At 43.5% G+C, this 27,904-nt stretch overlaps 1 protein-coding gene across 1 annotated transcript; it reads left to right on the top strand.

Moving 5' to 3' along the window:
* The first annotated feature begins 298 nt into the window (after positions 1-298).
* Positions 299-27,733, top strand: LOC130130615 (interferon-induced very large GTPase 1-like). Its single transcript, XM_056300359.1, has 6 exons — positions 299-763; positions 1,271-1,355; positions 1,551-1,665; positions 9,760-10,020; positions 20,617-20,877; positions 21,160-27,733. Exons 2-6 carry the CDS (start codon positions 1,329-1,331, stop codon positions 25,821-25,823), a joined length of 5,328 nt encoding a protein of 1,775 aa, XP_056156334.1. The 5' UTR covers positions 299-763; positions 1,271-1,328; the 3' UTR covers positions 25,824-27,733.
* Positions 27,734-27,904: the final 171 nt, after the last annotated feature.

The following is a 27,904-nucleotide window of genomic DNA, read 5'->3' as shown; positions in this document are numbered from 1 at the left end:
AATATTTCTCTAGACCCCCCCCCGCTCTAAAGTGCATTACAGTTAAAGAAAACATCCAATCACCGGGGTTAAGATCTATTGATCTGTCACTAACGACGAGCTTAATTTATCTGTTGCAATTCGTAGCCTCCTAATAAAACATTCAGCACTTGAACTTTTGTGTTCTGAAACAGCTTGGGATCAATTCTGCAATTACGGTTTTGTAATGGGTAACGCAAAGCGGACTGACTTCGTCTCCATAGCAACGGTGGTTTAGGATTATGGGTAGTAACGAGCCTTCCGTTGCGCTGTCCAAAACCGGGCCGGAAAGCGTGTCGTAGCGCCGCGGTCGGGTTCAAATGGGAAGGTGTGGATGGCCGGAGCTGTTCAGCTCTGAGCGCCAGACATCGCCGCGGATGGGTTCACGTTGAAGAAAGCGTCGATAGGTTACGATCTGGGAATGAGAACAGGCTGCATAGGCGTAGCAGTACGCAGATTAACTGGGTGAACTCAGCGGATGGGGTCGTAGGTCTCCACTATAAAGATTACGTCTAATGTTGGGCAAGAGGAAACATAGAGGTGGGGCGAGGCTGAGGCTGCTCATCTATAGCCGAAAAGATTTGATAAATCAACCGTAAATCAACGAACAGAGCCCCCGAGTCAGTTAAGTTTCGTTTTCCTGGAAAGTACCCCGAGATTTCCCAGAAATGAAAGTGAAACTAGTGGCCGGTTGGCGGGAGGCAAGTGCAGAACAAGCTGCAGTGTCGCGCTGAACCAGCAGCAGGTAAGATCTCTGTCCTCATTTGTAGACGATGCCTCTGAAAACTACGTTTCTCTATGATTTAAAGAATGCAGATAAGGCATAACCCAAATAAATGCAACACATAAAATAAAAAATGCTATGGAGCTGTCAAAATGCTCAAAAACAGGTTGATCTGATTAACGGAACGGAAACTGTTGCCAGCATAAAAAGCTTCAGTCAGAATGAAAACGTGTCTGGAGGATTTTCATCCTCATCGAGTATTCCGCCACGCCTCGTCGTCGTATTTCGCCGACCACCACGCGTCACAAAAGTGTTAATTTCCTCACTTTGGAGGTCGAGCAGGAATCACCACATGGTTCAACCATAGGTACAGGAGCAACGGTTGTTAAGCAGCCTAAAGTATCGTCTCTGTTCAAGGTTAACTATCTTGCTGTCTAAATGAATGCATCATGTATTATTTCGTAAATGTCAAAGGAATAACTTTCTATTTGTTATTGGCTAAAGAGGCTTGTTTTCTTCCCCAAACAGCGGAGAAGTATATGAAAAAACACGTCCCCGGACCAGGAGTGGAGGGTGTAAACGTCTAATGAGCACAATGAGCTCAGATGAAGAGGTATGGGCTGTTATCTCAATACACACACCCAACAGATGAGAAAATTCACTTAGTCACCCCCCCCTAAATTCTAACAGGTAGAATCTTACCTATGATGGGTGATGAAAAATAAATGGCTCGTTTTAAACAAATGGTTAGATGCATTTTAAATGGATTTAGCTTAAGGAAACATGCCCATGTGTTCTTTCACTGAAGGAATTCTATGATGCGGATGACTCTGTATCTAACGTCAACCATGTGGAAGAAGAGAACAGATCTCCAGCATCACAACAAGACTCTCTGCACTCGCAGTGTCACCAGACACATGAAGGTCAGTCAAAACCACAGATGTTATTCAACGTGTGATTAAAACGAATCAATGAATTAGATTCACACAACTGCCAGTGTATTTTTTTAATTTTTAATTTTTTAAAGAAACTGCAGACATTACTTCTCCAGGTCAAATAGAGGTTCACTATATTGGCAGTGACTCTGCTTTCTCCTGGCTGGGCCCCCGAGGAAACTGATGTTAGTTGTGGGTATCAGCCGGCCTACACCTGCACGAAATATCTTGTCTTTGTAGTGTATTCAATTGAATATAAGTCGGAAAGGATTTGCAAATCATTGTAGTCTGTTTTTATTCACGTTTTACACAATGTCCCAACTTCATTGGAATTGGGGTTTGTATATATATATATATATAATATACACACACACATATATATATATATATACATATATAATCCAGTGAGTCAAGTAAATTCTTTATGAGACAGTACAAGCCTGTTTCATGCCATAAGCAATCATCAGCTGTCCAGTGAGTCAAGAATTTACGTGACTCATTGGATTATTTTGCTCCTAATTTGTTGAGCACTTTCCCTACCATTGAGTGTTTCTTTTAACAGTTATATATACATTTGAACTTTTACATATGTGCTTTACCCTGGACCATCAACTGAGGAAGATATTCAATCGGAACACCATCAAAATTAGTTACAGCTGCATGCCTAACATTCAACAAATAATATCGTCCCACAACACAAGAATCATGAACAGATTAATGTCACCTTCATCACAATTGGACTCCCCCAACTGCAACTGCTGTGTGAACGACTCATGCCCCCTCGAAGGAAAATGCCAGACGAAGGGAGTAATTTACAAGACAAGCTAAGGTGACGAAGAGATGACAATGGCAAAATACAGACAAACGTCGGTCTGACAGAGGGAACATTCAAAAAGAGGTTTAATGCCCACGTGTAGCTTTAGAAACAACCGTTTAAAGAATGTAACAGCTTTAAGCCGTTATATTTGGTCATTGGTGGACAGAAACATTAATTATTCAACCACCTGGAAAATCCTCTCAAAGAACAAAGCATATTCAACCAGCAGTAAAATGTGCAACCTGTGTCTAACTGGAAAATATTTTATCATTTGCAAACCAGAAATGTCCACATTGAATAACAGGAATGAATTGGCCAGCAATTGCAGACAGAGATATAAACACCTATTTTGTAATTATAAATAAACTAGAAGAACCCCGCTACAATGTAGCGGTTTGGTTATCCACCCGTCTAAATCTCCCTCCTCTTCATCCTGCCAGCTAACCGCCTTCCTCCTGCCCCTAAACCCCCCCCCCACTCCAACTCCCTCCCCCCAAATGCTCAGAATCATCTGAAATGCCGAGAAAAGTGGTTTAACCCCCCCACTCTAACTCCCCCCCCCAAATGCTCAGAATCATCTGAAATGCCGAGAAAAGTGGTTTTTAGCCATTTTTAGAAAATCCGTATTTTGCATAATTATGCATAATTATTTTAATTTTCTGCTATTTTTCTGGTCCTCTCTGGAACAATACCTACCACATCCAAAAAAAATTAGGATCATAAGTGCATTTTTGCAAAAATGCATTTATTTTGCATAATGCCAAAACATTTGTAAGTCCCAGAAAAAAATTGTTATATAGGTGAAAAAAATCAAAGATGCTCAGAATCATCTGAAATGCCGAGAAAAGTGGTTTTTAGCCATTTTTAGAAAAATGCATATTTTCGAGACGCCTGGCTCTGGCGTAGACCGGGGGCCCCTTCGTAGCAATGTGATGCTCCACCCCATGCTTAGCGGTGGGTGCAGAGAAGGTAGGCTGGGTGAGGTCAGGGAACTCAGCGAGGAGGCGGTTGAACTTGTCTGCCCCTGAGAGAGAGTTGGCTAGACCTGCATAGGCCGCTTCCCCCCGCGTACATGCGAAGGAGGAGAAGGTTAAGGCGTCGACCAGACGGCTGTTCTGAATGTCCAGTAGCAAACCGTAAGCGCACAGAAAATCAGCTCCGAGGAGGGGAAGCGTTACATTGGCCATAACGAACTCCCACGTGAAACGTTGTCCACCAAAACACAGTTCTACAGACCGCACGCCGTAGGTGTGGATAGGGCTGCCGTCAGCCGTCGCCAACTGGGGACCCCGCTCCCCGCCCATGATGTCGACGTCAGTAGCAGGGAGCACGCTTCTCTGTGCGCCCGTGTCACAAAGAAATCGCCGACCGGAGATGGTGTCGAGGATGAAGAGTAGCCTGCTCGTATCGCCAACACTCATGGCCACTACTGAGTGTTGGCCCTCTCGTTTCCCGTCGGCCTGTAGTTGCAGGGGGAACGGCACCGTTTAGCTTTCGCACCAAATCGAGCGTGGTACATACAGAGTCCAGAGGGCTTGTAGCGGTCTGACGCTGTGGCGCCACCGTCGGGCCACGCCCGCGATGTCGGCAGGGGGCAAGTGAAGGTAGGAGCCAGCACCCCGGCATGGGAGGAACGTTGTGTAGCGACGAAGAATCGGTCAGCCTCCTTTGCCAGCTCACGGGGATCAGTGATGGTGGAGTTAGCGAGCGCAGTCTGGACGTGGGGTGGCATGTTGCGCAGAAACAGCTCCATAAACAGGAAACATGGCTTTTCTTTTTTTTTTTATAAATTTATTTCTGATTTTTCCCTTTTTTCTCCCAATTTAGTGGCCAATCGATCCCTATTTTAATTCAAACACCCACCCTCGTACTGCATGCATTCGCCAACTGCATCTCTCCGGCCGGCAGTCTCGAAGGAGACCGCCTCCCCACTTTCGTGACAAGGCGACTCCAGGCCGAACCACTGTTTCCTCCGACACACACAGAGACGCATTCACGTGACGAACACAAGCCGACTCCGCCCCCCTCCCGAAGACAGCGCTTGCCAATGATTGCTGCTTCATCGAGTCCGGCCATAGTCGGATCTGACGAGACCGGGGCGCGAACCCCAGTCCCCAGTGGGCAACTGCATCGACACAAAGCCGATGCTTAGACCGCTACACCACCGCGGACCCGGAAACATGGCTTTTCTTGACCCAGTAGGTTTAACATCCTGCTCATTAGCTCCGATGGTTTGCCATCTCCCAAGCCCTGAATTGTGAAGAGGCGACGTGCTCTCTCCGTCGTTGACAGTTCAAAAGTTTCAAGGAGGAGATGTTTAAGTGCGGCGTATTTACCATCGGCCGGTGGGTTGGTTATGAAACCGCTTATCTTGGAAGCCGTAGCGCACCCCAGCGCTGCCACTACGTAGTAGTACCTGGTCTCGTCTGCTGTTATGTCTCTGAGCGCGAACTGTGCCTCAGCCTGCGCGAACCATGTAGCCGCGGAAGACTCCCAAAACTCCGGCAGTTTAATTGCAACGGCGTTCGTAGCCATAATGTGTGTGGTTTCAGAAAACTTATCCGAAAACCGACGTCAGGGTCACCAGTGTAGAGCCGAAGGAACGGAGAAGACCGTAGGTTCACACTTTAGCCGTGTAGGCAACTTTCTTTAATCCACGGTAAATCAGAGAGGCAACAAAACCACAGCTCGACTGAGCGGAGGCGGCAAGAATAATCAGAAAACTGGCTGAACAACCATAACTTAACCCTGCGTTAACCTGCTAGGGCAACCCTGACTTAACCCTTAGTTCCTGGGGTGAATTCTATCCCCAATACGTGTCCACCACAGTATACTGATTTGAAGAGGACCACCCCCCACATCCTGAAAAGATAGAACCTTTTTTGGGGGGGGGGGTTGCCTGTGATTGCTATGATGGCCAGTACATGCAAACAAACACCAAAAAAAACAAAAACAAAAGGGTAAATCAGCTGCAAACCAATAGCAGATTTTACTGTTAGATGTTTTAAGTCAGGTAGATTTTTCTTTGTAAATTAAAAAGTTGCCCCTAGTTGTTTTGAAGATAATAATATTCTTCGAACCAGAGCTGTGGACTTGAGTCACATGACTTGGACTTGAGTCAGACTCAAGTCACAAATTTAATGACTTGACAAATTTGAAAGACTTATAACCTGACTGTGACTTTAACACCAGTGACTCATGACCTCGCTTAGACGTGAGCCTTTTGACTTGAAAGACTTGAAACCTTCTGCAAGCCCAAAGATAAAATGTGTTTTAAAAATAAACAGCCAATCAGCCAACTCTTCATTTCCGTAATTACAGATTCACTTTGACTCAGTCATAATATATAGCAATTTTTAAAAGTACTCATGATTTGCTTAAATTTTGTAAATAAAATTTGAAATGGCACTAAATTTTACAAAGCGCACTGGATGAGTTGTTTAGGACTTAAAACTCAAAGTTTAGCACTTTTGTCTTGATGCATGCTCTTTAATCCAGGCCATGGCCATTGAAACTCTAGTTAATGGTCACGACAATTTGCATATGAAACCGATCGTTGTTTTAGTCATTAAGCCACTGTATTGTTTATAAGGGGTGGGGATACCTGCAATCAGTTGAGACTGAAGCGGTCACTTAGATGAGAGATGAAACGTTTCTTTCAATAAACGGTGTCTGTAGATGAACTGATTCAACTTTCTCTGATTCAGCGCTTTTGTCACTTTACTTAGGACTTGATTTGGGACTGAAGTGCCAAGACTTGAGACTTAACAGTGACCTGCAAAACAATTAATATTTCCACCTTCTGCTTTGAAGTGATAGGCGTGTCAACGATCCCTCTTTCAATTAGTCTATCAATAATCAGAAAAATGTCTCAGTGAATGTCAATATACACTGCTCAAAAAAATAAAGGGAACACATAAGCAATGCAATGTAGCTCCAAGTCAATCACACTTTTGAGATATCAACCTGTCCAGTTAGGAAGCAACACTGATTTGTGAATCAGTTTCACCTGTTGGTAAATTGTCTAATTTCCACCAGGTGGAAATTAGACAATTTGCAAGACAACCCCTATAAAAGGAATGGATTTGCAGGTGGTGGCCACAGACCATTTGCCTGTCCTCATCTTTTCTGGCCGATCTTTGGTTAGTTTTTCATTTTGCTAGTGCCCTCACCACTAGAGGTGGCATGAGGCGGTATCTGCAACCTACAGAAGTTGCTCAGGTAGTGCAGCTCATCCAGGATGGCACATCAATGCGTGCTGTGGCAAGAAGATTTGATGTGTCTCCCAGCACAGTGTCCAGAGCATGGAGGAGGTACCAGGAGACAGGCCAGTACACCAGGAGACGTGGAGGGGGCCGCAGCAGGACAACAACCCTGCAGCAGGACCGCTATCTGGTCCTTTGTGCAAGGAGGAACAGGAGGAGCACTGCCGGAGCCCTACAAAACAACCTTCAACAGGCCACTAATGTGCAGGTTTCTGCTCAAACAGTGAGAAACCGAATGCATGAGGATGGTATGAGGGCCCGACGTCCACAATTGGGGCCTGTGCTCACAGCCCAACACCGTGCAGCCCGATTGACCTTTGCCAGAGAACATCTTGGTTGGCAGATTCGCCATTGGCGCCCTGTGCTCTTCACAGATGAGAGCAGGTTCACACTGAACACATGTGACAGACGTTAGAGAGTCTGGAGACGCTGTGGAGAACGTTCTGCTGCCTGCAACATCCTCCAGCATGACCGGTTTGGCGGTGGATCAGTGATGGTCTGGGGAGGCATATCCTTGGAGGGCCACACAGACCTCTACGTGCTAGCCAGAGGTACCATGACTGCCATTAGGTACCGGGATGAGATCCTCAGACCCATTGTCAGACCATATTCTGGTGCAGTGGGCCCTGGGTTCCTGCTCATGCATGACAATGCTCGTCCTCATGTGGCCAGAGTGTGTCAGCAGTTCCTGTATGTCGAGGGCATTTATGCTATGGACTGGCCTGCACGTTCCCCACCTCTGGGACATCATGTCTCGTACCATCCGCCAACGCGATGTCCCACCACAGACTGTCCAGGAGTTGACCGATGCCCTGATCCAGGTCTGGGAGGAGATCCCTCAGGAGACCATCCGTCGTCTCATCAGGAGCATGCCCAGACGTTGTCGGGAGTAAATACAGGCATGTGGAGGCCACACACACTCCTGAGCCTCATTTTGAATCGTCTTGAAGAATTTCCACAGAAGTTGGATCAGCCTATGTTCTCATTTTCCACTTTGATTTTGAGTATGATTCTGAATCCAGACCTTAATGGGCTAATAATTTTGATTTCCATTGATCATTCTTAGGTTATTTTGCTCTAAACACATTCCTCTGTCTAATAAATAAAGATTTTCAGCTGAAATATTTCATTCATCGAGGTCTATATTGTGTTTTTAGGTGTTCCCTTTATTTTTTTGAGCAGTATATATTGACTGGCTGTAGACCAGTGTATACACTTGTAAAATAATCTATGATAATGATAATATACACAATCAAACTAAGAATGGTGACAAAACGTAATTTGATGCAAACATTTTGTTGAAATAAATTAGGCATATAGACTACATTATATTATATATAGACTACGTTTCCCCCCACATGTTAAGCAAAGCCTCTCTGAGAGCTAGCAAGTTATCTCCCATAGGTTTACACTGAACCTACAATATAGCCTTTGCCATTAGGCATTGGTGAGTGTGGCAGTGTAGAATCCTTCAGTTTGACTTGGAATTTATTGGGTAAAAATTATAAAATTATTCATTGCAGAAAAATAAAATGTTCCCACATGAAGGTCGAAATCATATCAACTGGTATCTACTGCTATGATTTTTCTTTCTTTCTTTTTTTTTTTTTTGGCAGCTTGACCAATGACTGTCTGATATGAACATGATTTCATGTGTTAGTGTTACATTAAGCTACATCTAACTGGGACTGATTGGTTCTGATGTTCATGAATATTGAAATATACAGCCAATCCAAGACAATCAGTTACTTGACACTATATGATGTTGCACTCAAACTCATGAATATAAATTAGTGAACACCTATGACGTTTGTTTTTTTTCCACACAAATTAATGGGGATAATTATTATTGAATTCTGTAACAATTTTCTCTTAATAGTGCAACAATTTTCAAGATTGTATAATAATTATTATTATTGAATAGTGCAGCAATTTCCTCTGAATAATGCAATTTTCAAGATTATATAATACCACTTCATAATCATGTGGATAATAATAAAAATTTACTGGTGTGAATGGTTGTTGTTGGAGTTACTCTGTCCATACAGTCTTAATTATTCTGCACTCTGCTCTACATTGCTAGTAGCAGCTGAATAATTTTCTGTTTTCTGCATCCGTCAATAAGCTCTGAGATTTTTAGGAGTTCTTGTTAGATAAAAAAAAAACATGAAAAATATGGACTTGTGGAAAGGCCATAATGCTTGTGCTTCTGGGGGTAGTGCAATGAGGAGGAGGAGGAGGATGCTTTTTTCCCCACTGGCCCAGGCCATGGCCTCGCAATAGACCCCTGTCTGCCTTTTGTTTTGTGTTTTGTTCGTAACTGCTTCTTCACTTTTGTGAAGCCCTTGAGTACTTATCATTTTCACTGCACTCTGTATGCCAGCAATGTGTGTATGATGCCTGCTGTGTATACAAGTGCCCTATTCTTGTGTCCAGTCCAGGTCTCTTTGGTTTGGTATTTGATTGATGATGTTTCTTTGGACAGTCTTGGTCCTGCTCTGTGGCAGTGTTTGGATAGGATGCGTCACACACTGCTGTATGCAGTGAGTGCTGTCTCAGCATTCACTTTTCTTTTTTCAGTTTCATCACTCTTAAAGCTTTGCATGGAGTGTATTTTTTATCTGAATGTTTTACCGCATTATCTACTTAACCCACTTGATGCAGATTGCATGCGTATCTGTCCTAAAGAGGGATGGATACCTTCTCTCATGCTTTTCATGAGATTTCTCCTTTTTCTGTCTGAAGTTGTTTGTTTTTTTTGTTTTTTTTTTTGCAGTTTTCCCTCATTTCAATAAAGGGTCTAAGGGTAGAAGATTTTCTCTATTATCATTTACTGTCATTTTTAATTGTGTGAATGTAAAGCCTTCTGAGGCTGCAATTGTGATTTACAGCAATACAAATGTGACATGTCATAATTACTCTCAAACGAAGTTATAGCTATTGGGCAGGAAAGATGAATTTTCTGTTTGGACTAAATGTTTTTAATTTTATCGTTCACAGAGCCTGTCCCTCCAGAAAAAGTGCAGGTTTCTGAGGTTACTTTCAACTCAGTCTGTTTGAGTTGGGACACACCAGCTGGTGAAGTATGGAGTTACAGGGTGAGCTGTTCCTGTGATGGAAAGACTTTCCAAGAGATGAAAACACACTCAAATAGCCATACGTTCTCCAACCTGACACCAGGAAAGGAGTATTCCTTCCATGTTTCCACACAACTGAAGAATGGAAACCTCAGCAAGCCTGTTGTAATTTCTGCACACTTACGTAAGTAGATAATAATGATGACAATAATAGCAATAATAATAAGATGTCTCAAAATGTTATTTAAATGATCAAATTGAGCTGCATAGCTGACGTTCATTTTGGTATGAGTCATTACAAATTAATGGAATAAGTGTGCATCAGCACCTAAATTAAACTTGTTTAGTTGTGCTTCTACATATAGTCCTACTGAATACTGGGTAGGCTTAAGGCCTGTCTTTTTTTTTTTTTAGTTTTGAGTGACCATGAGTGTTGATCAGCTTTGTCTTTGTAACCCGCTGATGTGAAGTGATAGTTGTGTCAGCAATCCCCCTTTCAAGTAGTCTATCAATAATCCAAAAAATGGCCGCTCTGGTGGCTGAGCGGAATAAACCGCCGTTCTTGCAATCCGCTCGTCATGTGGAGGTTCGTATCCCAGACTCGCCATAACCGGTCACGGCCAGAGCATCCATGGGGTAAGGCATTCATTAGGCCACCCTTACCCGAGGGATAGTGGGTGTAGATCGGTGTAGTGTTCGGGGACTCGTCGTTCTCCAGCGACCCCTCTGGCCCACCCAGGCACCTGTAGCCAAGCAACTGAAAGCATTCTCCCTACGCCTCCTTCGCGGCTTGAAGGTGATGCAATCCATATGAGGCCTCAGTGTGTAAAATAGCAAGAGCAGCCGACAAGAGTTTGAAGGAAGCTGGTGTTACGCCTATCTCCTTCCTGTGGAAACGTGAGCCAGCGGAGTTATTCGACAAGAGTTCCGGCCATATGCCTTTGGGTTAATCGGGTGGGATAAGGGGAAAAACTAGAAATAAATTTATAGAATAATCCGAAAAATTTCCCAATGAATGTCTATATATATTGGTAAATTTCAAATTAAAATACTGGCTGTGGCTGTAGACCACTTTATAAACTTATAAAATTATCTATGATAATGATCATATCTACTACTACTACTTTGGTTGCTCCCGTTAGGGGTCACCACAGCGGATCATCCGTTTCCGTCTCCCCCAGTTCTCTGCATCATCTTCCTCTGTCACACCAGCCACCTGCATGTCCTCTCTCACCACATCCATAAACCTCCTCTTTGGCCTTCCTTTTTACCTCTTCAGTGGCAGCTCCATATTCAGCATCCTTCTCCCAAAATACACGGCTCTCTCCTCCACACATGTCCAAGCCATCTCAATCTTGCCTCTCTTGCTTTGTCTCCACACCGTACAACTTGAGCTGGCCCTCTAATATACTCATTCCTAATTCTGTCCTTCTTTGTCACACCCAGTGAAAATCTTAGCATCTTCAACTCTGCCACCTCCAGCTCCACCTCCTGTCTTTTCATCAGTGCCACTGTCTCCAAGCCATATAACATAGCTGGTCTCACAACCATCTTGTAAACCTTCCCTTTAACTCTTGCTGGTACCCTTCTGCTGCAAATCACTCCTCACACTCTTCTCCACCCACTCCACCCTGCCTGCACTCTCTTCTTCACCTCTCTTTTGCACTCCCCGTTACTTTGGACAGTTGACCCCAAGTGTTTAAACTCATACGCCTTCACCTCTACTCCTTGCATCCTCACCATTCTGCTGTCCTCCCTCTCCTTCAGGCAGAGGTATTCTGTCTTGCTCCTACTGACTGTCATTCTTCTTCTCTCCAGTGCATACCTCCACCTCTCCAGGCTCTCCTGAACCTGCACCCTATTCTCACTACAGATCATGATGTCGTCCGCAAACATCATAGTCCATGGAGACTCTTCTTGCACTCTTCTTTACCTCTCTTCTGCACTCACCGTTACTTTGTACAGTTGACCCCAAGTATTTAAACTCATACGCCTTCGTCACTTCTACAAACCCCAATTCCCAATGAAGTTGGGATGTTGTGTAAAACGTGAATAAAACAATGCAATGATTTGCAAATCCTTTTCGACCTATATTCAATTGAATACACTACAAAGACAAGATATTTAATGTTCAAACTGATAAACTTTATTGTTTTTTGCCAATATTCACTCATTTTGAATTTGATGCCTGCAACACATTCCAAAGAAGCTGGGACAGGGGCAACAAAAGACTGGGAAAGTTGAGGAATGCTCAAAAACCCCTGTTTGGAACATTCCACAGGTGAACAGGTTAATTGGAAACAGGTGAGTGTCATGATTGGGTATAAAAGGCGCATCCCTGAAAGGCTCAGTCGTTCACAAGCAAGGATGGGGCGAGGATCACCACTTTGTGATCAACTGGGTGAGCAAATAGTCCAACAGTTTAAGAACAACGTTTCTCAACATACAATTGTAAGGAATTTAGGGATTTCATCATGTATAGTCCATAATATCATCAAAAGATTCAGAGAATCCGGAGAAATCTCTGCAGGTAATTGGCAAGGCCACAAACCAACATTGAATGCTGTGACCTTCAATCTCTCAGGCGCCACTGCATTATAAACTGACATCATTCTTTAAAGGATATTACCACGTGGGCTCAGGAACACTTCGGAAAACCATTGTCAGTGAACACAGTTCGTCGCTACATCTACAAGTGCAAGTTAAAACTCTACCATGCAAAGTGAAAGCCATACATCAACAACACCCAAAAACGCCGCCGGCTTCTCTAGGCCCGAGCTCATCTGAGATGGACTGACCCAAGGTGGAAAAGTGTGCTGTGGTCTGACGAGTCCACATTTTACATTGTTTTTGGAAATCATGGATGTCGTGTCCTCCGGGCTAAAGAGGAAAAGGACCATCCAGATTGTTATCAGCGCAAAGGTCAAAAGCCAGCATCTGTGATGGTATGGGGGTGTGTTAGTGCCCATGGCATGGGTAGCTTGCACATCTGTGAAGGCACCATTAATGCTGAAAGGTACATACAGGTTTTGGAGCAACATATGCTGCCATCCAAGCGACATCTTTTTCAGGGACATCCCTGCTTATTTCAGTAAGACAATGCCAAGCCACATTCTGCACGTGTTACAACAGCGGGGCTTCATAGTAAAAGAGTGCGAGTACTAGACTGGCCTGCCTGAAGTCCAGACCTGTCTCCCATTGAAAATGTGTGGCGCATTATGAAGTGCAAAATACGACAATGGAGACCCCGGACTGTTGAGGAACTGAAGTCGTACATCAAGCAAGAATCGGAAAAAAATCCACCTACAAAGCTTCAACAATTAGTGTCCTCAGTTCCCAAACACTTATTGGGTGTTGTTAAAAGGAAAGGTGATGTAACACAGTGGTAAACATGCCCCTGTCCCAGCTTTTTTTGGAACGTGTTGCAGGCATCAAATTCAAAATGAGTGAATATTTGCAAAAAAACAATAAAGTTTATCAGTTTGAACATTAAATATCTTGTCTTTGTAGTGTATTCAATTGAATATAGGTCGAAAAGGATTTGCAAATCATTGTATTCTGTTTTTATTTACGTTTTACACAACATCCCAACTTCATTGGAATTGGGGTTTGTACTCCTTGCATCCTCACCATTCCACTCTCTTCCCTCTCATTCACGCATAGGTATTCCGACATGCTTCTACTGACTTTCTTTCCTCTTCTTTCTAGTGGGTACTTCTACCTCTCCAGGCTCTCCTCCACCTGCAACCTACTCTTGCTACAGATCACAATGTCATCCACAAACATCATAGTCCACGGAGACTCCTGCCTGATCTCGTCCGTCAACCTGTCCATCACCATTACAAACAAAAAAGGGCTCAGAGTCGATCCTTGATGTAATCCCACCTGCACCTTGAACCCATATGTCTTTCCAACCGCACACCTCACCACTGTCACACTTCCCTCATACATATGCTGCACCATTGCTACATACTTCTTTGCAACTCCCGACTTTATCATACAATACCACACCTCCTCTCTTTGCACTCTGTCATATGCTTTCTCTAAATCAACAAATACACAATGTCACTCCTTCTAACCTTCTCTATACTTCTCAATCGCCATTCTCAAACTAAACAACACATCTGTAGTGCTCTTTCATGGCATGAAACCATACTGCTGCTCGCTGATTGTCACCTCTCCTCTTAACCTAGCTTCTATTACTCTTTCCCATGTCTTCATGCTGTGGCTGATCAACTTTATACATCTGTAGTTGCTACAGTTCTGCACATCGCCCTTATTCTTGAAAATCGGTACCAGTATGCCTCTTCTCCACTCTTCAGGCATCCTCTCACTTTCTAAGATTGTGTTAAACAATCTAGTTAAAAACTCCACTGCCATGATAATATAAACAATCAAAATAAGAATGGTGACGAAATGTAATTTGATACAAACGTTATATTGAAATAAATTAGGAATATAGACTACATTACATTATACTATATAGACTACATTTTCCCCCACATGTTAAGCAAAGCCTCTCTGAGAGGTAGCCAGTTATCTCCCATAGGTTTACACTGAACCTGCAAGATAGCCTTTGCCATTAGGCATTGGTGAGTGTGGCAGTGCAGAATCATTCAGTTTGACTTGGAATTTATTGGGTAAAAATGGTAAAATTATTCATGACAGAAAAATAAGATATTCCCACATGAAGTTTGAAACAATATTAACTGGTATCTACTACTTTGATTTTTTTTCTTTTTCTTTTTTTGACGGCCTGACCAATGACTGTCTCACATGAACATGATTTCAAGTGTTAGTGTTACATTAAGCTACATCTAACTAAGGCTGTTTGGTTCTGATGTTCATGAATATTGAAATATACAGCCAATCCAAGACAATCCATTATTTGACACTTTAAGACAATGTACTTAAACTCATGAATATTAATTGGTGAACACAACTAAATTCTGGGGGGTTCACACAAATTAATGGGAATAGCTACCTCTAAATAGTACAACAATTTTCAAGATTGTATAATATCACTTCACAATCATGTGGATAATAATGAAAATGTACTGTGTAAATGGCTGTTGTTGGAGTTACTCTCGCCATACGGTCTTAATTATTCTACACTCGGCTCTACAGCATTTGTAGCAGCTGAATGATTTTCTCTGTTTTCCACATCATCAATAAGCTCTGAGATTTTTAAGAGTTGTTGTTTGGTTAAAAAAAAAACATGAAAAATATGGACTTGTGCAAAGGCAGTAATGCTTGTGCTTGTGGGGGTAGTGCAGTGAGGAGGAGGATGAGGCTTTTTTCCTGCTGACCCAGGCCATGGCCTCTCAGTAGACATCTGTCTGCCTTTTTTTTTGTGTTTGTTCATAACTGCTTCTTCACTTTTTGTGAAGCCCTTGGGTACATATCATTTTCACTGCACTCTCTATGCCAGCAATGTGTGTATGATGCCTGCTATGTATACAAGTGCTCTATTCTTGTGTCCAGGGCTCTTTGGTTTTTGATTGATGATGTTTCTTTGGACAGTCTTGGTCCTGCTCTGTGACAATGTTTGGAAAGGATGCGTCACAAAATGCTTTGTGCAGTGAGTGCTGTCTCAGCATTCACTTTTCATTCATTCGTTCATCATCAGCCGCTTTTCCGGGGTTGGGTCGCGGTGGCAGCAAGCTAAGTAGGGAACTCCCAAAATCCCTCTTCCCAGCAATGCACTCTAGCTCCTCCTGGGGGATCCTAAGGTGTTCCCATGCCAGATTGGACATGTAGACCCTCCAGCGAGTTCTGGATCTACCCCAGGGTCTCCTCGCCGTTGGCTGCTCCCAGTAAACCTCCAAAGGAAGGCGCCCAGGAGGCATCCTAATCAGATGCCCGAACCATCTCAACAGACTCCTTTCAATGTGAAGGAGCAGCGGCTCTACTCCAAGCTCCATCCGGATGTCTGAGCTCCTCACCCTATCTCTAAGGCTGAGTCCAGACACCCTATGGAGGAAACTCATTTCAGCCGCTTATATCCACGATCTCACCCTTTCGGTCACTACCCAAAGCTCATGACCATAGGTGAGGGTTGGAACGAAGATTGACTGGTAAATTGAGAGCTTTGCCTACTGGCTCAGGTCCCTCTTCACCATAGCGGTCCGGTACAACGTCCGCATTACTGCTGAAGCTGCACCAATCCACCTGTCAATCTCCCGCTCCATCCTACCATCCCTCGTGAACAAGACCCCGAGATACTTGAACTCCTTCACTTGAGGCAACAACTCATCCCCAACCCGGAGGGAGCAAGCTACCATTTTCCGGTAGAGAACCATGGCCTCAGACTTGGAGGTGCTGACTCTCATCCCAGCCTTTTCACATTCAGCTGCAAACCACCCCAGTGCGTGCTGGAGGCCGCATTCTGATGAAGCCAACAAAACCACACCAACAGACACACTCCTCACCTTTGCTGCGCCTTGAGATCCTGTCCTGTCAAGGGACAACCTTGCTGGAGTCCGACACCCACGGAAAACGTGTTTGACTTTGTGCCAAGAATGACGACACAGCTCTCACTTTGGTTATACAAAGACTGGATGGCTTGTAGCAACTGCCCCAGTACCCCATACTCCCGCAGTACCCTGCACAGAGTGCCCCGGGGTACACAGTCATAAGCCTTCTCCAATTCCACAAAACACATGTAGACTGGCTGGTCAAACTCCCATGTCCCCCTCAGCACTTCCGCAAGCGTAAAGAGTTGGTCCGTTGTTTAACAACCAGGACGAAATCCACATTGTTCCTCCTGTATCTGAGGTTCGACAGTTTGTCGGAACCTCCTTTTGAGCACCCTAGATTAGACTTACCCAGGGAGGCTGAGCAATGTGATGCCCGATAATTGGAGCACACCCTCCGGTCCCCCTTTTTGAATATGGGAACCACCACACCAGTCTGCCACACCACAGGTACTGTCCTCGACCTCCACGCAACACTGAAGAGGCGTGTCAACCAAGACAACCCAACAATTTCCAGAGCCTTCAGCATCTCAGGGTGAATCTCATCCACACCCAGCGCCTTGCCACCGAGGAACTTTTTAACTACCTCAGAGACCTCTGCCAGGGATATGGGTGGGGCTTCCCCTGAGTCTTCAGATTCTACCTCCTCCACTGAGGATGTGTTAGTTGGGTTCAGGAGCTCCTCAAAGTGTTCTTTCCACTGCTGGACAACATCCCCAGTCCGGGTCAACAGTTCCCCTCCCCGGCTGAACACAGTCTGAGTCAAACCCTGCTTCCCCTTCCTGAGTTGCCAGATGGCTTGCCAGAACTTCCTTGAGGCCAACTGAAGGTTCTCCTCCATAGTCTCACCAAACTCCTACCACACCCAAGTTTTGCTTCTGCTACCACCAAAGCAGCAGCCCTTCTGGCCTCCCGGTACCTGTCTGCTGTTTCAGGAGACCCCTGGGCCAACCGAGCCCGAAAGGCCTCCTTCTTCAGCCCTGACGGCTTCCCTCACCGCCGGTGTCCACCATCGGGTTCTTAGGTTGCTGCCTCGACAGGCCCCGATGACCTTATGACCACAACTCCTGTCTGCCGCATCTACAGTAGAGGCTTTGAATATGGCACACCTCAGACTCCATGTCCCCAGCCTCCCTCGGGATACACAAGAACTTCTTCTGGAGGTGAGAGTTGAAGACCTCACGGACAGGGGGCTCTGCCAGATGTTCCCAGTTCACCCCCACTACACATTCAGGTTTGCCAGGTCTGTCCGGCAGCCTTCCCTGCCATCTGATTCAACTCACCACCAGGTGGTGATGAGTTGACAGCTCTGCTGCTCTCTTCACACGAGTGTCCAAAATATACGGCGTCAGATCTGATGATACGACCACAAAGTTTATCATCGATCTTTGGCCGAGGGTGTTCTGGTACCAAGTTCATTTATGAACTACCTTATGTTCAAACATGGTGTTTGTTATTGCCAGTCCATGTTTCCATTGCCAGTCCATGTGCATTCACTTTTCTTTTTTCAGTTTCATCACCCTTAAAGCTTTTCATGGAGCATATTTTTTCTAAATGTGTTACCACATTACCTATTTTGCCCACTTGGCGCTGCCTATCTGTCCTAAAGAGGGATGGATACCTTCTCTCATGCTTTTCATGAGATTTCTCTTTTTTCTGTCCGAAGTTTTTTTTTCTTCTCGACAGTTTTCCCTCTTTTCAATCAAGGGTCTAAGGCAGGGGTCGGGAACCTTTTTGACTGGGAGAGCCATAAAAGCCAAATATTTCTAAATATATTTCATTGAGAGCCATATAGTATTTTTAACGTATAATAAATTAAATATGTCTTACTTTTAATGCGACTTCTGGTGCTGCATGGTTTTGCTGATGGCCTTGTAGTCTGGTTCATACGTGGTGAGGTTGAGCTTCATGCAGGCGTTGAGGCTTCCATCAGTTAAACGTGAGCGTAGGTTGGTCTTAATGTTCCTCATATGCGAGAAAGACTTCACATGCATATGTAGAGCCAAACATGGTCAATACGGCAATACTCACACGCTGCATTGTGTGGTATGTCACAGGAAGCTCGTTCCAAGTTTTAAGAATCAGCTGGTCTTCAGGTTGAAGATTTTTAATTTCTGTCCACTTGTGTTCCCTCGCCAGCTCTGCTCGCTGTCGCGCAAGACTTTCCAACTCTCCATTAAGTGACTTGAACTTACTCATCCACATGTCTGATGCCTTCAGGTCAGCAACTTCCAGCTCAAAGTCTCCGATAGAGACCCCGGGGATGCATGTCAGGTCGATTTTGTCCACTGCACACTCATGTGGATGAGTGATGAACTTCAAAAGACCAGTGCGCGCACGAAATTCTCCAAAACGTGCTTTGAATGACTGCAGGAGATTGAACGTAAAGCCAGCTAGCTGCTGGAGATCCAGATGTTGAGTGGAGTCACTTGCTAAGCATGCATCTCTAAATTGTTGCAGTCTTTCAAAGTGCAGAAGACGACCTGTTTCAATGTCCCTGAGAAAGACTTCCAGCTTGCTTTCAAATGCAAACACTGCTTGTTGAAGGGATGAGATTGTATTTCCAATACCTTGCATTTTCACATTGAGCTGGTTCAGATGGCCAGTTATGTCCACGAGATAGTGAAACTGCAGGAGCCAGTCAGTGTTGTCTAGCTCAGGATGCTTGACGCCTTTCATTTCAAGAAAAGTCCGGATTTCACTCAGGCAAGCTGCAAAACGGCTGAGCACCTTCCCCCTTGACAACCAACGCACGTTGCTGTGTAAAAGCAGACCGGGATAATGATTCCCAACTTCTTCTAACAGAGCTTTAAACTGGCGATCATTTAAAGCTCGGGCAACAATAAAGTTGACCACTCGAATGACCAGAGACATCACCTCGCCAAGCTCCTGGCCACACGTCTGAGCGCAAAGCGCCTCCTGGTGCAGGATGCAATGAAAACTTAGGATGGCTCTCTTTTCATGTTCACGGAGAAGCGCTACAAATCCTTTGTTCTTCCCCAACATACAGGGTGCACCATCAGTACAGACAGAAATAAGTTTATCCATCGGTAGTTTTTTTTCTTTAGCAAACTCCATGAAAGACATGAATAAATCCTCTCCTCTTGTTGTCCCTTTCATTGGCAAAACAGCCAAGCTTTCCTCACGCAGTGTGTCACCTGCAGCATACCTGGCAATGATACTGCACTGAGATAGATGGCTAACGTCTGTTGACTCATCTAACGCGAGAGAAAAGTATGTCCCGGCGTTTATGTCCTTAATTTGTGTTTCCTCGACTTGATTTGCCATCATGATGCTACGATCGTGCACAGTTCTTGCTGACAGGGGCATGTCTTATTCGTTTGATTATCTTGTCTTTATTTGGGAAGTCATCAAACAGTTCATTGGCCACATCAAGCATGAATGTTTTGGCATACTCGCCATCTGTGAATGACTTTCCATTCCTTACTATTGCCAAAGCCCCCGCAAAGCTAGCGGAATTCCCGTCACCTTGCTTGGTCCACACACGTAGTTGCTGCTGACTCGTCTGCACTCTCCGCTGTAGCTCCTCGCATGCCCTTTTCCTGCTGTCCCCCGCTGGATATTTCGATGCAAATGAAGCATGGTGCGTATCGAAGTGCCGCTTTATATTTGACCGTTTCATCGATGCAATTTTATCATTGCATATTAGACATACCGCAGATCCTGCTCTCTCCACAAATGCAAATTCCTCTGTCCACGCAGCCTGGAATGCACGGTAATCATCGTCTTTTTTTCTTTTCGCCATCTTTTCCGTTACAAGGGTTGAAGCGGATAAACTAGTTGGCTATCTGATAAAATTGATTTCTTCACCTTTACAATGACCCGGACATGCTCGCGAGCCATTGGTTCCCGACCCGACCCACGGGTGACCCGTGACCCGTGAAATTTATCTTCAAAACTAATTTCTGTTTACTTTAAAATGACACAGTATTATTAAGAAATATCACAAGTATTTTAAAATCAGTTCCAAACTGATTTTTTTGAAAAAAAAAATAATTTTCAACTCAAAATTGTCTGGGAGCCATATGCCGTCACCAGAAGAGCCATATATGGCTCGTGAGCCATAGGTTCCCGACCGCTGGTCTAAGGGTAAAAGATATTCTCTAATGTCATTTACTGTAATTTTTCATTTTGTGAATATAAAGCCTCCTGCGGCTGCAATTGTGATTTACAGCAATACGAGTGTGACATGGCATAACTACTCTCAAACAAAGTTACAGCTATTGGGCAGGAAAGATGAATTTTCTGTTTGGACTAAATGTTTTTAATTTTATCGTTCACAGAGCCAGTCCCTCCAGAAAAAGTGCAGGTTTCTGAGGTTACTTGCAACTCAGTCTGTTTGAGTTGGGACACACCATCTGGTGAAGTATGGGGTTACAGGGTGAGCTGTTCCTGTGATGGAAAGACATTCCAAGAGACGAAAACACACTCAAATAGCCATACGTTCTCAAACCTGACACCGGGAATGAAGTATTCCTTCCATGTTTCCACACAACTGAAGAATGGAAACCTGAGCAAGTCTGTTGTAACCTCTGCACACTCAAGTAAGTTGATAATAATGATGACAATAATAATAATAACAATAATAATAAGATATCTCAAAATGTTATTTAAATGATCAAATTGAGCTGCATAGCTAAAGTTCATTTTGGGATGAGTCATTACAAATTAATGGAATAAGTGCGCATCAACACCTAAATTAAACTTGTTTAGTTGTGCTTCAACACATAGTCCTACTGAATACTCGGTAGGCTTAAGGCCTGCTTTTTTTCTTCTTTTTTTTTAATGACGATGAGTGTTAATCAGCTTTGTCTTCGTAACCACAGAGACTCAGTTGGAGAGCCTACTGGAAGATCTTGGTTTGCAAAAGTACTACCCAGGGAAGCTATCACTGAGCGATGTACTTAAGATTGAGGAGAAGACTGTCACTGATGATTCTGCTGAGTGCCATTCGGATCTTTCATGGTGTTTTCTCAAGAGATTAATGATGGTTAATGTAACAGCTCGGAATGTGAAATGTACACCAGTGTCTGAGTTAACAAGTGATGCTACCAATGAAAGTAAAGATTTAGATCATCTTGATGACATGGTCAACAACCCAAATCTATGTGACACGATAAACCCTTTAGACATTGTCACTGCTCTCTTCCTGTGCTCAAATGGTTTCCTACAGCAAGAAATAGCACTGAAAATGTCCATGTGTCAATTTTCGGTGCCTTTGCTGCTTCCTAGTAGTGGCACTCATCAATGCACGCTCATGCTTTGGGCCATGAGAGACATTGTGAAAAAGTACAGACCTCATTCGCTTTTAGAAAACAAAGGGTTTACTGAAGAAAGGATTGTTTCATCTGAGCTCCCAATGGTCTCGTTTGTGAGATTGGGTGAATGCTCCTTTTCCAAATCAGCGATTCTTAATAAGCTTCTCAGTAATTCCCAACAGTATCATGACACCTTCATTCACCGTGACATGGAATGTGGCGATAGTCCAAGGAAAATATCTGATGGACTGGTTGAAATTAGCTGGTATCTTCCCTGTGGGAACAAAAACATGGATATTTTTGCTGAGTCCGTAGCTGTAGCTAACCTCAGAGGAGACATCGCTTCATTTGAAAAACAGTACTCATTTTTGTGCCAGGCATCTGCAGCAGTTTTTGTGTTCTTTGACAATATGGACAGTCAGTTCTTGCTGAAAGGCCAGCACAACAAGGCAAAGATTTTCCTGGTTTGCAATGTCCAGTGCAAGAGTTTCAGTCTTGATGCTCTAAAAAAAGTAGCCGCTGAGTTGAACTTAAATAAAAGCAACATAATTTTGAAGAACAAACAGATGAATGATGCAGACTTTGTCAAAAACCTACGAAATATAGTCAGGGATGTAGTCAATAACACAGAGACCAAGATGCAAGTGGAGCAGATGGCTAATATCGCCGATAAACTTGAAATTTTGGTTGATGAGGATTCCCCAGAGTGTAAGAGTGCCAAGCAAAATGCAGACGCCATCACAAAAAAAATCCAAGACATCCCGAAGTACAAAGATGACCAGCTTCTCTTGCAGGGTAAGCTATGGAAAGAATTGACTTGCTTAGAGAAGGAGGAATGCAGGCTTAAAGAAGCTAGAGATGAAAACATAGAAACATACAAAAGCAATCTCCAGGAAAAGAAAAGAAAACTTAGGAAACAGCAGAATGACTACGACATGTCAAGCGCAATGGGCTGTTTCATTCAAGCGATATCAAGCCCAGGGTTAGAGAGGTCTTATTTCCTGAAGTGGATGCGAATAAACCTTGATAACTTGTCTCGAGAAAAGCTCTCTGGTCTCAGGGAGCAGTACAAAGAAAAATGCCAGAACTCTGAAAACAAAGAGGAAATTAAAGACCTTGACCTACAACTGTCTAACAGCTCCCTTGGGATCGAACACTTTTTGCGGGAAATGGGTCAGCTCTATGAGTGTGCAGCCTCCCTTCCAGAAACTGAGGCATCACGTCAACAGCTGCGGCATCTGCCAAGACTATGTGCAGAATTGCTCCTTGATGGATTTCCTGTGGAGCTTGTAGATGGGGATGCATCCAACATACCTATGAGATGGGTGGCTGATGTTCTCTCTACGCTAAATGACATGGTTAGTCCAAAGAACAAGATCCTGGTTATCACAGTTCTTGGTGTTCAGAGCACAGGAAAATCCACTCTTCTTAACACCATGTTTGGAGTGCAATTTGCAGTTAGCAGTGGCAGATGCACAAGAGGTGCTTTTATGCTGCTCATCAAAGTTGAAGAAGATTTCAAAAAAGTGATAAACTGTGACTTCTTAGTGATCATTGACACCGAGGGCCTGAAGTCACCGGAGCTTGCACAACTTGATGATAGCTATGAACATGACCATGAGCTTGCAACACTCGTTGTGGGGTTGAGTGATGTCACAATAATTAACATTGCAATGGAGAACCTGACAGAAATGAAGGACATCCTACAAATTGTAGTCCATGCTTTTCTCAGGATGAAAGAAGTGGGAAAAAAACCCAAATGTCAGTTTGTTCACCAGAATGTGTCAGATGTTTCAGCCCATGACAAGAATGTAAGGGACAGGACGCTACTATTGCAGCAGCTGAATGAAATGACACAGGCAGCAGCCAGAATGGAAAAGAAAGAGGAGAACAAGAACTTCACTGATGTGATGGAATACAATCCAGACACTGGAAACTGGTACATCCCTGGACTCTGGCAGGGGAACCCACCAATGGCACCAGTTAGTGCAGGCTACAGTGAGGCTGTTTATGAGCTTAAGAAAAACATAGTTAAGATTTTAGGAGAAACTAAGTCAACTGCTAATAAAGTCTTGGACTTTCTGGAGTGGACAAAAAGCCTCTGGACCGCTGTGAAACATGAGAACTTCATCTTTAGCTTCAGAAACAGCCTGGTGGCTGATGCCTACATGACGCTGTGCACAAATTTCAACAAATGGGAATGGGAATTTAAAAAACACATGTACACTTGGACAACAACAGCTGAAAGAAATATCGCAAACTTTGATACATCAGAGGCAGAAACTGAGGAGCCTAACCTGGACAATTTACTCTGTCGTTTAAGTAACGATGCTTTGTCAGAGCTGTCTAAATGGGAGGCAGCTCTTCTTCAAAATCTAGAACAGTATTTCAAGCAAAGTGATGGCCATGTCCATCTAGTGGAGCGTTACAGAGAGGACTTCTCAAACAGTACAAAAAGTCTCAGAGGCCGATTGGAGAGCTCTGTGCTTAATCAACTGAAAGCAGCAGCTGATATCCAACAGGGTAACTCTAAGGTTAAAAGACTCAACAAGGACCATACAAAAAAATTAGAAGACAAAGTGTTTCAACTGATTTATGAATGCCGTAAGAATAACGCTGACATGACAGACGAAGAACTAGACAAAGAATTTGACAAGATGTGGGATAAAACTGTGAGTGAATTATCCCTCACAGACTTGAAGGTCAGTGACATATTTGGTAAGGTGGAATACCAACTGAGGATAAATCTTTCCCACAAGGGGAGTCATGCCAGTGAATTACTAAGTCAAAGAAAGCTGCCTGAATGCGGGAAAGAGTCTTTCAAAATCAAGCCTGAGGTATGGTACAAGAGGATATTTAGACAAGATTTCACAACGGCTCTGCAACAAATGTCTGATAGCATCATAAAAAGTTGCAAAGAGAAAGTGTCTGGGCATGTGCAAAAAAAGACCAACTACCATGACACTTATATCCTGGAGATCCTGCACCTGATTGATGAGGGGCTGAATAAGAGTAAAGATCTCCAGATAAGTATTGGCATGGAAGTTGCTCTGAAACAACACATTTGTGGAAAGTCAGCTCACGATTTTCAGAAAATGCATGAAGATTTCATTGAAGAAAATGATCCTCTCAAATGTCTCGATAAAAACAAAGATAAGTATCGAGTCGATTTTAAGGATATTTTCCTCAAACGTGACCAGTGTCAAAAGAAAGCAGAGGAGTTCGCGAAACTCTGCCTGAGGCCTGCAGTGGAGGCTTATGTTTCCAGTTCCTTGGGTCCAGATGTTATTGATGCAATGCTGGAAGGAGACAACTCGGCACAATTCGGCACGCGCATATTGTTCCAGTACTCCATTCTGAAGGATTTGCTCTCAGAATTCAAATTCAAGAAATATTTGAGTTTTATTTGTTCATATGAAGATTTTGCAAAGACGTGGATTTTTGACCAAATTTTGAAAAAGTTCTCAAATGGGACTAAAATGTCAGAGTTGGAAGATCGCCATTTAACAAAAAGCACCGATCATATAATTAAGGCTATCAAAGAGGTCCAAATGAAGAAGAGCAAAAATTTGTTAGAATTTGTTGAAGAGATTCGCAAGGAACTTAAAGAACTGGTCATTCCACAGGATGCATTTGTAGCTTTCAACATCTTGAACAATGCCAACCAGGAACAGTTTGCTCATTATCTAACAATATCTGTGGAAGAAATGAAACAAGCTCTTAGGGAGTCATTCAAACAAAAAGACACCAAAGACAGGTTTGAAGGCCTTGGTATGAATCCCCAGGATGAGCTATTCAAAAAGGTGATTGGATGTGGAAAACAGTGTCCATTCTGCACTGCACCTTGTGAGGCAGGAGGAGAGGCCCATAAAGAACACTGGGCTTCGATACATAGACCACAAGGCCTTGGTCAGTTCAGGTGGCATGACTCTAAGAAATTGGTCACTGATATATGTTCCTCTGCTGTGAACAGTGAGATGAGATTTCGCTGCCATGCTACAAATTATGAGTCGCACCCTTATCAGAAATACAGAGAAATTTTCCCTGATTGGAACATTCAAGCAGATTCAAGCATTGAGGCATCAGACTACTGGAAATATGTGATGACCGAGTTCAACCACAAATTTGCCCAAACACATGGTGCAAAGTCTGCTGACATCCCTTCAGCTTGGCATGATATCAAACGCGATAGTGCAGAAAAAAGTCTCAACGTGTCATTTAACGTCAAGTGAGAGCCACAATCCACAACAGTCATTTTATCTTGGTAACAACAGTCCAAAATAGAAGGGGATTTGAAAATAGCTCTAATGTTTTCCCTCTTTCAACATGATCATGACCCTCATTGTTTTAATTTCCAAAGGCAGCCTACGCTGCTGAAAATGATAGGGAACACTTATATTTCTCCCTCTTGAAGTATCGGTATTAACTGTAGTTATACTCTTTATCTTCTCAATCAGTGTAAACGTTAGTTTCTTGGTTAATCAGATATCACACGTGTTTGATTTGGCTACTTTGCTGGAAATGGTGTATACTGTCATTACTTTTTTTGTGGTGGTTTATGTTTTACAACTAAAGAAAGGAATAGCATTGCCGGTAGATTTGCTCTTTAGCAACAGAATAGCAAGATTTTTTTTCCCCCTCAGCATCGTTTCTTTATTTAAAGTGATCGGAGAAATTCTCAAATGTACTTTTGTCAATCTGAAATGTTTGCACTTGTTCAATAAAAAGTGGGTTCTCAAATCACCTTTTGGTGTTCTGATATAATTAGCAGTATTGACAGGAAGTACGGTTTAGAGACATGTGGGATGACGAGGAACAAATGTTCCAAGAGTTGATTTGAACCCCAGACAGCTGTGGCCAACTGAGCTACCAGCATGCTTGTCAATGTTCTTTTCTTTCTTTTTCTTTTTTTTTCATTCACTGCAAACTGTTAGAGGATTTAGAAGTTTGGGACATCGCCCCCCCCCCCTTTTATCCCCAACTGTACTTGGCCAATTGCCCCACTCTTCTGAGCCGTCCCGGTCGCTGCTCCACCCCCTCTGCCAATCCGAGGAGGGCTGCAGACTACCACATCTCATACATGTGGAGTCGCCAGCCGCTTCTTTTCACCTGACAGTGAGGCATTTCACCAGGGGGATGTAGCGCGTGGGAGGATCACGCTATTCCCCCCAGTCCCCCCCCCCGAATAGGCACCAGAGGAGGTGCTACTGCAGCGACCAGGACACATACCCACATCCGACTTCCCACCCGCAGACATTGCTTAAGAAAATTTGAAGAATCTATTTGTGCAGTTTGTTCATCAGTTTCAGACGTGCATAATGTATACAACACTTCTGTTAAATGATTCAGTGACTTCTGCATTGAGAGCATAGCCAATAAAAAGACAAGCTGAGCAGACTGGCTATGAATGTCTTTAATGTTTCCCAGATCAGAATCACAGCATACAGTGTGTAATAACTTCTAAAGTAAACAGAAATATCATCACCTTATTTATATAGTTTTACTTTACTTTTTTTTTAATAATCATCTTTTTTAAGTCTTATTATTTAACAGTTTTCTTCATCTCATGTCTTGGGTTTCTGAATTCAACAAAGAATGTAAAAACAAGACAACAGGTGCAGCTTCACCATCAAGACCAAGCAAAAATCCACCTGAAAGTGTGTGTGTGTGTGTGTGTGTATGTGTGTGTGTGTGTGTGTGTGTGTGTGTGTGTCCGTGCCATCAAGGTGTGTTAATCCTGTGCTTCGATGCATCCGTGCCCATACAGAAGGTCTCTAAATGACCATTGACATCGTAAACCTCTAAAGTTCTCATTAGGCCAAATAACCCTGCTATGCTTTTCTTGTCAAAATGTTATCAGATGAATTGGAACACTGTGCACTACTAATGGCAGTTCTACAAGAGGATGGCACGTTAATAACAAGGCTATGGTCGTGTCATTTATTTTCGATGTGATACTTGTAAATAAATGAATATTGTGCAATTTGCATTTTAACTCATTTAAAAGCAACGTGAATGGTCTGGCTGTGGGTATCTACTCTGAAATGTCTTGAAGCCTAAATAAGACAAGGCCCAAATGTGGCCCCAACTGCATGAGTCACAAGACTGCAGCAGCATGTCCATGAATGGCCCAAAGACTGTAGAGCAGCTCTCCTTGCACATCCAATGCCACACACCCTCAAAGAAATAATGCAAATAAGTAAGGTTCGATTCGAGCGTGCACAACACTCCAGCATCATGCACTTAATTCATCAGTCTTCTCCACATGCGGATGGGGCACGTCACCTCATAAAACTGCTTTCCATCTGTGCTG

Source organism: Lampris incognitus, chromosome 20 (assembly GCF_029633865.1).
Source record: "Lampris incognitus isolate fLamInc1 chromosome 20, fLamInc1.hap2, whole genome shotgun sequence".
NCBI lineage: Eukaryota > Metazoa > Chordata > Actinopteri > Lampriformes > Lampridae > Lampris > Lampris incognitus.
The sequence above is the reverse complement of the archived record's forward strand: the minus strand, read 5'-3'. Positions and strand labels throughout refer to the sequence as shown.